Source organism: Bos javanicus, chromosome 7, assembly GCF_032452875.1.
Source record: "Bos javanicus breed banteng chromosome 7, ARS-OSU_banteng_1.0, whole genome shotgun sequence".
Classification (NCBI taxonomy): domain Eukaryota; kingdom Metazoa; phylum Chordata; class Mammalia; order Artiodactyla; family Bovidae; genus Bos; species Bos javanicus.
In genome coordinates this window covers 94,407,272-94,420,890 of record NC_083874.1, presented here as the reverse complement: position 1 = coordinate 94,420,890, position 13,619 = coordinate 94,407,272, and the positions used below count along the sequence as shown (strand labels likewise).

Here is a 13,619-nt window from a genome sequence, read left to right as displayed (position 1 = left end):
CTCCAGTACTCTTGCCTGGAAAATCCCATGGATGGAGGAGCCTGGTAGGCTGCAGTCCATGGGGTCACTAGGAGTCGGACGACTGAACCAGTTTACTTTCATTTTTCACTTTCCTGCATCAGAGAAGGAAATGGCAACCCACTCCAGTGTTCTTGCCTGGAGAATCCCAGGGACGGGGGAGCCTCGTGGGCTGCCGTCTCTGGGGTCGCACAGAGTCAGACACGACTGAAGCAATTTAGCAGCAGCAGCAGCATCACTAGTGCATGGTTTATCAAACTTACTATTTCTTATTCATCTCCACCTGCTTCACCTAAGTTTTGTTTATTTCCTAGTCTAAAGAAGCATTTTTTTTTCCTTTATTCCGTTTTTTAAAACCATCTGTATTCTCTCCAGGAAGCATTCTAGGTTAATTTTGTTTGACAAAATCCATTCCAGAGATAGTATCAAAAGATACTTAGAATTTGTAGTCATGTAGAATTTGTGTTAGTATTTCAAATGGCTAGTTAGATGGATTATTAATATAAAAAAAAAAGTTTGGTCTGTTTAATTAAATTTACAAACTAGTTGCCTGATGTGGGCAGCTGTTTTTCATATTTAGAATTCTTTATGTGGCTTAGAACAAGATTCACTTCAGTGTAATTAGGTTGCAAATTGGAAGTAAGTAAGTGCCCTTAAAGGAGAAGGAAATGGCAACCCACTCTGGTGTCCTTGCCTGGAGAATCCCATGGACAGAGGAGCCTGGTGGGCTGTAGTCCATGGGGTTGCAAAGAGTCAGGCATGACTGAGCGACTAACCCACACACAAGTGCCCTTAATTGTTCTAGATTTAAAACGAAGTGTAGAAGTAGATAATATTCTCTTCTGGCTCAGTTTTTTACATTGAAGTCAGTGTATTTTGAGTTTCTGTAAGTTTTTCCAAATGTGATTGCTTATGGAAGTTTCTTTTGTCACCTCGAGGCCATGGGGACACAGTTTAGACCTACTCAGAAATTTGGAAATTATAATTAGTATCTTTTTGGGAAAGAAAGAAATTGGAAAATTGTACATAATTATTTCTCATGTTTTAAATTATAAATCATGAAAATTGAACCTGAATCTGATGTGTTAAAAATTCAACATGTTTTGGGTGGTGTATGTTACCTTTTTCATGTGCCTAACTATCCTGTGTTTTACTTAATCTAGATGGATAAACATTTAAGGAACAATCTGAAACTCAGTTGACAAAGAAGATAGTTTGTGATAATAGGTAAAAGGTAAGTGTCTAGAGTGCTAAATCTTAGGCAGTTAGACTCTGCTTTTACTCAATGACTGATATTACCGATTCTTTTGAGAAGGATGGTTAAATGGTGGGGGTTGTTATCCCAGACTATAGGTCATCACAAAGCACCTTTAGACTTTTGTAATTAGATTTAAAGGTGTCATTTTTTTGCTTTTCTATAATTAACTTCCATTGTTGTTATCGTTACTATTTTTTTTTCTTCTTCTTATTTTTGCTTTGAGGAATGTTTGTTTCTGGCACTGCTGAATGTGGCTTCAATTTTCATGGCTTTAGCTGGGGTGTGTAGGACATATCAGTTCATCTACCTGTCATCTAAATGTTAGTTTTGAGGTATATCATTGTCTTGTGGCATGGTTGTCACTTTGCAACTTTTTATTAGGTGCAGTTGTTGATTTTTATGCTTGATATGTTGAATCAAAACCCTTTTAGTGGTAGTAAAAAAAAAAAAAACACCCTTCATTGAGTCAGAATGTGCTAAATATACACTTTTCTTGAGATTGAGAATAAAAAATGGGAGGAGAGGTATAAGGATAAAGTCTGTGGGGCTATGGAAGAATACTAAAGACACTTGTAAAAGGGCTGGGGTTTTCTTTGAAGTGTTGGAAATGCTTGGAATAGAGGGAGGTATCCCAAACAGAGGAATATGAGGTTATGTGGAATCCTTGTGAGAAGTAGGTTTTTACTCTGCAAAATGGGTAGATGATTAGTGCTCTATAAAGCTTTGTGAAGAAAATGAGTGAATGAGCCTCCTCGTTCTCCATAACACTTCCTAAAAAAGAGGAAAACATTTTCAGGGCTAGAAAGAGGGCTAGAAAGGCAGATTATTTTGTTTTTCAGAAAAATATAATCCCCTGAAACTAAAATTTATTTATATATACGCATTATATTTTGGTGAAGAGAGAAGGTGTTAGTGCTGTCTTGTTATGCTAAATGCCAAATCAAATGAACAAGAGATAGGAGGAGAACAGAGGATTCCACTGCAGCAAGTTGGTTGTTCAGTCGCTCAGTTGTGTCCAACACTTTGTGACCCATGCACTGCAGCATACCAGGCTTCCCGGTCTTTGACTGTCTCCCAGAGTTTGCGCAGACTCACGTTCTTTGAGTCGATGATGCCATCCAACCATCTCATCCTCTGTCATCCCCTTCTCCTCCTGCCTTCAGTCTTTCCCAGCATCAGGGTATTTTCCAGTGAGTCAGGTCTTCACATCAAGTGGCCAAAGTATTGGAGCTTCAACTTCAGCATCAGTCCTTCCAGTGAGTATTCAGGATTGATTTCCTTTAGGATTGACTAGTTTGATCTTCTTGCTGTCCAAGAGTCTTCTCCAACACCACAGTTTGAAAGCATCAATTCTTCGCTGCTCAGCCTTCTTTATGGTCCAACTCTCACATCGTACATGACTACTGGAAAAACCATAGCTTTGACTATATGGACCTTTGTCGGCAAAGTGATGTCTGTGCTTTTGAAAACACTGTCTAGATTCATCATAGCTTTTCTTCCAAGGACCAGGAGTCTTTTAATTTCATGGCTGCAGTTACTGCCCATAGTGATTTTGGAGCTCAAGAAAATAAAGTCTGTCACTGTCTCCATTGTTGCCCCATCATTTGCCATGAAGTGATGGGACCAGATGCCATGATCTTCATTTTTTGAATGTTGAGTTTTAAGCCAGCTTTTTCACTCTCCTCTTTTACCTTCATCAATAGGCTCTTTAGTTTGTCTTCACTTTCTGCCATAAGGGTGGTGTTATCTGCATATCTGAGGTTATTGATATTTCTCCCAGCAATCTTGATTCCAGCTTGAGCTTCATCCAGCCTGGCATTTCGCATGATGTACTTTGCATGTAAGTTCAATAAGCAGGTTGACAATATACAGCCTTGATGTACTCCTTTCCCAGTTTGGAACCAGTTTATTGTTGCATGTCCAGTTGTAACTGATGCTTCTTGACCTGCCTACAGGTTTCTCAGGAGGCAGGTAAGGTGGTCTGGTATTCTCATCTCTAGGAATTTTCCATTGTTTGTTGTGATCCACACAGTCAAAGGATTTAGCATAGTTAGTGAAGCTGAAGTAGGTGTTTTTCTGGAATTTCCTTGTTTTTTCTGTGATCCAACAGATTTTGGCAACTTGATTTCTGTTTTCTCCCTTTTCTAAATCCAGCTTGAACATCTGGAAGCTCACGGCTCACGTACTGTTGAAGCCTGGCTCGGAGAATTTTGAGCATTACTTTGCTAGCGTGTGAAATGAGTGCAATTGTGCGGTAGTTTGAACATTCTTCGGCATTGCCCTTCTTTGGGATTGGAATGAAAACTGACCTTTTCCAGTCCTGTGGCCACTGCTGAATTTTCCAAATTTGCTGGCATATTGAGTGCAGCACTTTCACAACATCATCTTTTAGGATTTGAAATAGCTCAACTAGAATTCCATCACCTCCACTAGCTTTGTTTGTGGTACTGCTTCTTCCTAAGCCCCACTTGACTTCATACTCTAGGATGTCTGGCTCTAGGTGAGTTATCACACTGTCATGGTTATCTGGGTCATTAAGACCTTTTTTGTATAGCAAGAGTAGATGTAATTACCTGTGAAGACATGTCAGGCTATAGAAGGATATTGAACATTCGAATTGGCCCCCAAGAGAAGAATAGAGTTTGTCTCGTATGGTCTTTAAAAATAACCCACTTTGAGGCATTTGACAGATCTATGTTGGCTGCTCCATTTAAGTCCAGATTTGTCTGTCTCTTTTCAAAGTCTTATGTAAACTGGTGCTCTACCTACCCAGCCTAATTTTCTTCTGTTCTTCAACAAGTCCTTCCTCTTCCATTCAGTCTGGCTTCCTTATTGTTTCCTACACAATCCACACTCATTCTTCTCTCTCCGACTTTGCTAATGCAGTGCCTCTGGCTGTAGTAATTGTCCTTCTTCCCTCCATTCTCAGATCCTTTCTCTACCTCGTAGCCGTTGATTATTTCACATCACACTTCTGTCTTCTACACTCCTTTCGCACTTGCACTCATTAGCCTTAGTTTAGAGTTTGATTCTTCAGTGACTCATGTGCCTGAGGTCTTTCTCTGGATTGAGATTATATTCTTCAGAGCAGAGGCCTTCCTTTCTGTGTCTTCTGTCAAAGGCAACATATAGCTTGGGAGCTGCATGCTGTGTTAGTGCTGCTTGGTTCTGCTTTGTTCAGAAGTGCTTTTACTTGTATGTTGGGTGATAGAAAAGATGGTGATCTTTGTCCTGGAAAAGTTGCATTCTTCTGATTGCTTTTGCTTGGTCTTATCTTGAAACTTTTTTTGTTCTTTTTTAACTTGGGTATCTCTTGATTTTTGTTTTTTCTTCTTGGATGTCTCTTTTTATCCCTTTCTGTTGGTCCAGATTAGTTGTCATCATCCCTGTCATTCTCTTCTTTCAGTCTGCAGGTTTATCTACCAAAGATAACTTAGGTGTGAGAAATATAATGTTGCATCAGCATACAGACTTGGTTGCTTCAAGCAAGATTTGCAGATTGTATAAAAATCCTTCTGATGTTTTACATCTGTAAATTTATGCCAATATCATTTCAGCTAACAGAGCAGTGTCCAAAATAAGAGCACATGAGTATGTTGCTTTAATTGTCTAATTATTGTAACTAAGCAAAAAAATCCCTTTTCTGTCTATTTAGGAAGTCTCATTTTGGCTATAAATTGATATTTTAATATTTTAATTTTTGTATTATTTGAATCTAAAATTCTTTAAGTCAAAAGGATTTTTTTTAATTCTCTGGCTTCTTAAATTTCTTTCATCTTACGCTTGTGCCTTAGCCTGTTTGGATGTAAAGAACTGTCAGCTACCATGTCCGTGAGCCATCTTCTTTGTTCATTTTGCTACCTTGAGCATCAGTGATCTATAATTACCTAATATGTACATAGCTTTGTTTTACATTCTTGAGGTTAGAGTTCAATGGAGTTGGCAAAAAAAATACAAATGTTTCTTTTTTCAACATCAAGTTGTGATTGAATTTGGCTGGTTTACTGGTAAATGGAATAAGTTGTGACATCTTAAAATATGTTAGTTTATTTAATATTATACTAATATATCTTCAGTGAATATTTTGTGTACAAATTGAAATATCTATGGCTAAAATTAGTATAGTCTTCTTGAATATTCCTTTCCTTTATTTAAGTATAAACATTACGTTTACTTCTCTTCAAAGAATATTATATTACAAGGAATACTAGACTACTGTCATCCTAAAGAAATCCTTACTGTGAAAAAAGTTAAAATCCTGATTTATATTTTATAGAAACTAACATCAAAACAGAATGCTTTCTTAAACTTACATCATAGTTACCGAAATTTATTTGTGTTAATGTTTTTACTCTGTGACTTGGATTTATTTTAGTACTTGCTTTGTATAGAATTCTATTGAGATTGGTGTGTGCTTTGGGTCCTGGCCCATAAGATCATCTGTGTTTTAGCCTACTATACGGAGAATGCATATAATTCAAATACAATGCAATTTTAGCAAATATATACAGTTTGTCAGATACTAAGGATTGAGGATACAGCAATTAAGCAACAGCAACAACCCAACAACAGATTAAAAATCCCTGCCTACATGGAGCTTATATTCTGGTGGGGTTGGGAAACAGATAATAATAAATAAGTATATAATATATTAGATGGTGTTAAGTGCTCTGAAGAGAAATAAATGCAGTGTTAAAGAGATAGTTAGGGAATATTGAGTGGTTGGGAATTGGAAGAAGAAAGTGTTAAAATTTTAAATAGCATGGCCAGGGAAGGTTTCATTGAGGAAGTGACGTTTGAGTAAAAATCTGAAGGGATGATCTGACTTTCTGTTTTTTAAACATAATAAAATATGTTTATTTTAAGGGGAAAGAATGCTCCATGTGGAAGGAATTATGTGTGCCTTTTTCAGAGGTTAAGTTTGTTCAATTTGTTGGAACTGTTATAGTTAGGCAGGTATCATTGTAGTTTCATTCAGGCTGAAATTAGTATATAGTCCTCTTGAATAGTCCTTTGCCTTTATTTAAGTATAAACAGGCTTTTTGTTTTGACAGAATGTCCAGCAAGGAAGTAAAGACTGCTCTGAAAAGTGCTAGAGATGCAATCAGAAACAAAGAATACAAAGAAGCTTTGAAACATTGTAAGGTAACTAATATTTTTTTTTTCCTTCCAGGACAGAAAAGGTCACAGCTGTAAGCACCACTGATTTGTAATATGTGAATCATTTGTGTCTAAATACAACAAAAGTGGTCAGGCCTGTTAGTAGAACCATTAGCGTGGTTGTGCCAGGATAAGTTACTTCTACCACTTACTTTTGTCTTTCTCTCTATTGGTAACTTGTCGAAGACAAGTTCCCAAAACCTGAATGTGTCTTAGCTGTCTTTTGATGGATTGTACTATGGAACACTTAAGTTTTCCTTCTTTAATGGTATGTCGTCGGGAGAATCCGCTTGGTGTGTGGTTGTGAGTATTAGGATTCTAAAGGTCCTTTCTGTGCTGAGGGAAATGTTTGTGTCCAGAAGGAGGAACTGAAGGTGCAGGAGAGATGCAGGCTGGCAGTAGGAGAGCAGTCCCTGGGAGGGTGAGTGAGGATGGGGTCCAGAGCTTGAGAGGAGGGCCTTTGACACTTTTTCTGTCTAAACAGCAGGGAAGATAGATACAGATCCACAGCCATCAGGTTTGTAGATTGGGTGGTGGTGGTGGGAAGATAAATGTCCCCCTCTGATGGCTCCTGTCTCTTAGCGATAAGCTGAAGCTGAAAGAGGAGTTGTGTAGGAGGCTGGAGACAAAAGAAGGTATGATATGGTTGTCATTCGCCATGAGAGAAGAAATTTATTAGTAAGGATTAGCAGGATTACCGGACTGTAGTCAATGTCCTTTTGAAAATTTCATGTTACTAAAGTGAGATTGGTGTATTCAGCTGTGTAGTGTCTTCCTTCATGTCACCCTTCTCAGGCTTGGAGATGGACACGATGAATTCAATATATAGGTAGTAAGAAAGCTGAGGGGAAAGAGAGGCAAAGGAGTTGAGGATGTTTGCAAGGGAATGATGACAGTGATGTAAGCTGGTATAAGCTGGGACATGAGACATGAGAATTGAGAAGTAGGGTGATAGTTGGAGGGAGGTGAGATTAGAAAAAAGTTGGTCATAATAGAGGTTAAAGAACTGTTACCACTGCAGTAATTGAACTGGGAGGCTAGGAGAGGTGCATGCTGGAAACCCAGGTTTTGGATGGCTGAGTACTGAGGGTAAGTAACTGAGAGGCCTTGACATTCATTGGGTCGTCTGCATGATTGATAGAATGATTACTGGAATTGAAGTGGAGAGGAGGGATACCCTATTTTCACTGAAGGAAAGGGGATTCCTAGGAGGTTGGTAGATGGTAGCAACAAGAAGGATATTTTCTAGAGTATAGCTGGTGGTTTGATCTTCAAAGGTGCTAGGGTTTTTAAAGGAGGAGGGGGAGCAGAAGAAGAATATATTACAAGTTACAAGTGTGAGCAACGGAAACCCTTGTCTTAGCTCCTGGCCTGTGATATGTGGGATGAATGTGAAAAGAAATCAGCTGCAGCATGTAAGATCTGTAGGGCCACAGCCCAGTTTCATTGCAACAGAACTTGGTGCAGTTCAAAGAAAGATTGAACCTAGGGACCTTGGCTGTTCACATCAGGAGTGTCAGCAGTTGCACTAAAGAGTTCAGGACAGTGGGAGGGAGAGAACTGAGTAAGCCTGGGGGAAATAGATAGCAGTATAGAATGAGAGTCTAAAGGGGTGAAGGATGCCCTTGAGAGGTTAGGTTTCTAGTGAGCCCAGCAGGGGTGGAGGCCATGACAGAACTAACCCTCATACAGAAGAAGGTGGATGGGCTCTTTAGACTCACAGTAAGAAGGAGGAGGTGGCAGGGGTGCTGGGAGGGGTTGTTTCCTTCAGCACTAGACTAATACACGTGTGAATCTGTTTCTGTTAATATATACAGAAGTACCGCAGCCGTCTTCTTTCTGATTCACATATGAATGCCACCAAGCAGTTTATACCTGAGAGACTCAGCTGGAAAGCCAAAGATGGGGAACTAGTCAGTGGCAAATGTGTGACGACTTAACGTGTAGTAACCTAGAATGTTGACATTTTAGGAGAAGTTGCTCCTTAGTGTATTTGCCGTGTCTGGTCTGATTTATCACCTCCTCTGCTGGTGCGTCTGTAACACAGTATAAGCATGCCTTTAGGCAGCCTTGTCTGACTTGTTCGGATGGAGTTGGGAGTCAGGTACTTTTTTCCTTATCTCAGAATGCCATACCTGCTTTCACTGCACTGTTATAAGTATTTCTTTAAAAAGTCTGTTTCCAATCTTGAAAACCCGATGATTAGGCAGACAACAGGTCCTTACTGACTGTGGGTTGACTGTGGCATTTATCGTTTGTTCTGCAGTCGTATGCCAGTCATTACCCTTGGTGTTGGGAACACAAACGTTAATAAGACTTCAGTGTTTGGAGCTTAGCTTTGGTGCTTACCTCATGGGTGCCGGTTTTTTGGGAGGTAACATTATGGGATAGAATATTGGTGACATTGCTAGAAGTGTCATGTGGCCGCACGTAAGACTAATAATCTGCCTGCTTCAACTCAGAAGTGTTCTTCCTTTTCTCTAGAATATGTAAAACCTTAAGAGCTAATTTCATTTTAGCTAGTAGTTTTGTGTTCCTTTCACTGGAACATCTTTGCTTTCCATTTCAAACTGTTTTACCTTAGCAAGTAGCTGTTACTTCTGTAAGCAGTAGCTCTCTGTATAATTTTTGTTCTAGTTGACAGGTGTTGTTTAAACATTCATCGCCACTATTTCTTTTGAACATATTTGGTACAATCACATTGAAGTCAAAATACTTTCCTAGCATATAATTTCAATGAAAATATCTATCTGTTTAATATGGGGAGATGCTATCATAGGGGAAAGAAAATACGGGAGTTGGATAAGGGAGTTGGATACAATATGGAAAATAGTTTTGTAAGTGACTAGTAGCAGTGTGCCGTGGAGGGTGGTAAGAATAGTCTTAATTGTGCTCTTTATACTTAGTGTTATTCTCAAGGGGCAGAGGGAGGCATTTGGCTGAGGCACGAGGATTACTTGGGCATCTCTGTAAAATATGCCTCATATTTCAGGCCCCCCGCAGTCACTGGTCCAGTCCAGCTCCCCCTCTCCTTGAGGAAACCGGGGACCAGAGAGGTTGAGTGGTATTCTGAGATCACCGAGTTAGTGGTAGATCCAGATTTCCTGACTGTTAGGTAGACTGTCCACAAGTTTCTAAAACGTAACGAACGTCTCTTTTAATTTTTTTAACCAGACAGTGTTAAAACAAGAGAAGAATAACTATAATGCCTGGGTTTTTATTGGCGTTGCTGCAGCCGAGCTAGAACAGCCTGATCAGGCCCAGGGTGCCTACAAGAAAGCTGCTGAATTAGAGCCAGACCAGCTACTAGCTTGGCAGGTATGTAGACATTCTTTTTTTTTTTTTTTGACTATGTTATAGGAAAGAACGTTTTTCAAAATACAGGTGACAGCTTTACAATAAGCATTTAGACCGCCATTTCCCCAGTATAAGAGAGAAGAAATTAAATTTATTGATCTTGTAAACTTTTTCTTTTTTTTTTTGATCTTGTAAACTTGAAAGTTAGTTGGTGCCAAGGATGCTGTTTGCTACTATTTAACATCTAATCCAAAGGATTATTTCCAAATGTTAGGACAGAAATTGAAACATGATTATATAAATCTCCAACTTAATTATGTATGCATATGAGAGACTTATGAATAATATTCTTTATGCTTATCTGAGGGAAAAGATGGTATATTAATGTGTTTTTTAAAAAATAATATGATCCCTGGGTCAGGAAGATTGATCCCTGGGTCAGGAAGATTCTCCAGAGGAGGGCATGGCAACCCACTCCAGTATTCTTGCCTGGAGAATCCCTCAGAGAGGAACCTGACAGGCTACAGTCCACAGTGTCTCAAAGAGTCAGACACAACTGAAGTGACTTAGCATACACACATGCGTAACTGATTAACCATGTTGTGTTAGTTTCAAGTGTACACCAAAGTGACTGTTATGCATATACATTTATCTATTCTTTTTCAAATTCTTTTCCCATTTAGGTTATTACAGGATATTGAGCAGAGTTTCCTGAGCCATACAGTTTTTTTTTTTTTTTAACTTTTTATTTTGTATTGGGGTATAGCCAATTAACAGTGTAATGATAGTTTCACGTGGCCTGTGAAGGGACTCAGTTATACATATACATGTATCCATTCTCCTCTAAACTCCCCTCCCATCCAGGCTGCCACATAATATTGAGCAGGGTTCCCTGTGCTATACAGTAGGTCCTTATTGGTAATCCATTTTAAATATAGCAGTGTGTACATGTCCTTCCCAAACTCCCAATCTGTCCCCAACTGATTCTGAACTCAGTTGCCCAGAAAGATCTGAGAATCTTTCTCTTTCATGGTGCTGTGACCTCAATCCTCAACCCATCTTCATCATTTATCTTTAGCAATGTGATAGACACCTCATTTTTTTCCCCATTGATGGGTCTTCGCACTGTTGTAAAAAATATAAGTAAATAAATAAATAATAATATGAAAAAATTTGAAATTCCTATCTGAGTATGAGTTACATTCTTTTTTCTTATTTTAATGGTCTCTGTTTTTTACTTGGCTTCTCCAGCTTTTTCATGTATAATGACTTTGTTTCGTATCTCAATCACATCTTAGAAACTGTGATTAATAGGAGGTAGAAGACTCTGGAGAACGTGAACCTGTTTGTCTCAGGTTCACATGAACAAGAACATGAGTAGGTTGTCTGGTAACATCTCTCTGATGCCAGCTTTTATTGTGTACTCATTGGTTTAGGATATCTATCTTTATTTGAAGCAAAAATGATAATTTCCACAGAGTACTTGGATTTCTTTCTTTTGACCATGTGAAAATAGTGTTGTATGGTAACATCTTAGGGGTTAAAATTGCACAAGAATTATTTAAGAAGTGTTTATTATTGTGAAATACATTTTCAAAAGTAAAGAGAATGATGAAATGAACCACTCTGTGCCCATCATCCAGTTTCAGTAAAAACCTACTCACGGCCAGTGTTTTTTCATCTGTACTTTCACCCACTCCCTCCTACCCCCAATTATTTGGAGGCAAATCCCAGGTGTTTTATTTCATCTGTAAAGTATAATAATCTCTGTCATAAATAATCTTTACAGATTGTCACTTTACTTAGCAAAACAAATGTGAGCACACTGGATGTCTTTGGAAGAGTAATCATTGCTGTTTCCTCTTCTAGGGGTTAGCAAGTTTGTATGAGAAATGTAATCACATAAATGCTAAGGATGACTTACCTGGTGTTTACCAAAAGCTCCTGGATCTGTATGAAAGGTAATCAGTACGTGGCGAAAGGCTCGTTTCTGTAAAGGCTTGAAGTAGAAGAAACTGGTTAAAATTATATACAAGTACTTCAAACATTTACTGGGAATTGGAAATCATTTTCCTTTCAAACTATTGTTACAGAATCTCTTAATTGTGATTGAAACAGTAATAGTAGGCGGGTTGACTAATTTGAGAACTTTGATATTATTTTTAGTCAATATAATAGAAGATAATGTTTCTTAAACCTTTATTTTTTATGAGAGGCTCATTTTATGAAATTTTTCTGTAGTGTGATAGAGGATATGTTCCAGTAGTATTATTTTGGTGATATTTTAATTTTTGTGTCTTAAGTCCTCAGTTTTTTTCATTAATCAAATTCAAAATCCTCTTTTTCTATTCTAAGTGTTGACAAACAGAAGTGGTGTGATGTCTGTAAGAAACTGGTGGATCTGTATTACCAAGAAAAGAAACACGTAGAGGTCGGTTAATGATTTGCTTGGGTAGTAAATTTCTTTTAATAAAACCATTACTAAAAGGAAGCTTTCATTTAGCTTAAGGAAACATTTGAAAAATTAACATATGGTACAGCATCAAAACAAATTACAGTGCTTTGAAAACTGTAACTTGGAATTCAGGTATCATAACTTCCAAACTTTTTTGAAACTGGACAGGGATAAATAAAATAAGTAAAAGTATATCATCTGTAGAATTCAGTGACTCATTTGTGGTGTCCCACTGCTGATGCTGTAAGTTATGAGGACTGGGGCATATAGTCATTCCTGTATGCACTCTGGTATCTCATCAGTCATACTTCTCATATAAGGACTATGTGGGTTTGCCCAGTCATCCTATTTTTTTTATGGAATTCATAATAGATGGAGCTCTCTGCTTTTGCAGTTTTTATGTATTAGTAAATAAAGATGTTTTTATTTATAGATTTAAATGTTTTTAATAGCATTTCAGTATTTTAGATATAGTAACCATTTTAAATCTCCTTGATAGGTGGCCCGAACATGGCACAAATTGATAAAGACACGACAGGAAGAAGGTGCAGACAACCAGGAGCTTCATCAGCTGTGGAGGAAATTGACTCAGTTGCTGGCTGAGTGCACTGAGGACCAGAATAATGAGACCCAGCAATTGGTACTGAGCCATGTACTCCCCACAGTTTGTATCACGAAAGTTGATCATTCAGTTGAGTTTAGAAAATGCAAACACGATATAATATAGAAAAACACTGTATGTCAGACTGGATATCTTAAATTCATAGATGCTCTTCCTGATAAAGTCAGAGTTACAGGCCTGCAGTTTCAAACTAAGTCTGGACAGAGTGGAAATGGTATTCAGGGTATCAAAATTTTACATCCCTGTATTCACAAGAATTCACAGTATATCAGTTACTTAATAACTGTGAAAAAGAAACTATGAAATTGACTTTTACAAAACTGCTGTTTCTAAAAAATTGTACCTTAAAGGTATATTTCTTCGTATTTCTGAACTAAGAGTATTAAATTGCTTTCAGGTTTAACAATTAGAGTATTTTATTTATTTATGTATTTAATTTTTATTAAAGTATTATGGTTTACAGTGTTCATTTCAGGTGTACAGCAAAGTGAATCAGTTATTCATGTACATACATCTACTCTTTAGATTCTTTCCCATATAGGTCATTAAAGAGTATTCAGTAGAGTTCCCTGTGCGAGACACAGTAGGTCCTTGTTAGTTATGTATTTTATATGTAGTACTGTGTATATGTCAATCCCAGTTTCCCAATTTATCCCTCCCCTGCTACTTGCCCCCCTGGTAACTGTAAGGTTGTTTTCTACATGTCTCTTTTTCTGTACCATTTTTTAATAGATTCAGCATGTAAGTGATATCATATGATGTTTGTCTTTCTGCATCTGACTTTCCTCAGTACGACGATCTCTGGGTCT

At 37.9% G+C, this 13,619-nt stretch overlaps 1 protein-coding gene across 5 annotated transcripts in view; it reads left to right on the top strand.

Annotated features, from left to right (window-relative positions):
* SKIC3 (SKI3 subunit of superkiller complex) overlaps positions 1-13,619 on the top strand; it is a 150,546-nt gene that overhangs the window by 50,291 nt on the left and 86,636 nt on the right. For 2 of the 5 annotated variants that reach the window (XM_061424421.1, XM_061424418.1), the window contains exons 2-7: positions 1,182-1,252; positions 6,331-6,421; positions 9,611-9,754; positions 11,603-11,694; positions 12,089-12,164; positions 12,688-12,828. In XM_061424421.1, coding sequence (XP_061280405.1) covers positions 6,332-6,421; positions 9,611-9,754; positions 11,603-11,694; positions 12,089-12,164; positions 12,688-12,828 — 543 coding nt within the window. In that variant the 5' untranslated portion in view covers positions 1,182-1,252; position 6,331. Of the gene's footprint in view, positions 1-1,181; positions 1,253-6,313; positions 6,422-9,610; positions 9,755-11,602; positions 11,695-12,088; positions 12,165-12,687; positions 12,829-13,619 lie in introns of all 5 variants that reach the window. The other 3 variants (XM_061424417.1, XM_061424420.1, XM_061424419.1) reach the window with 2 other exon arrangements.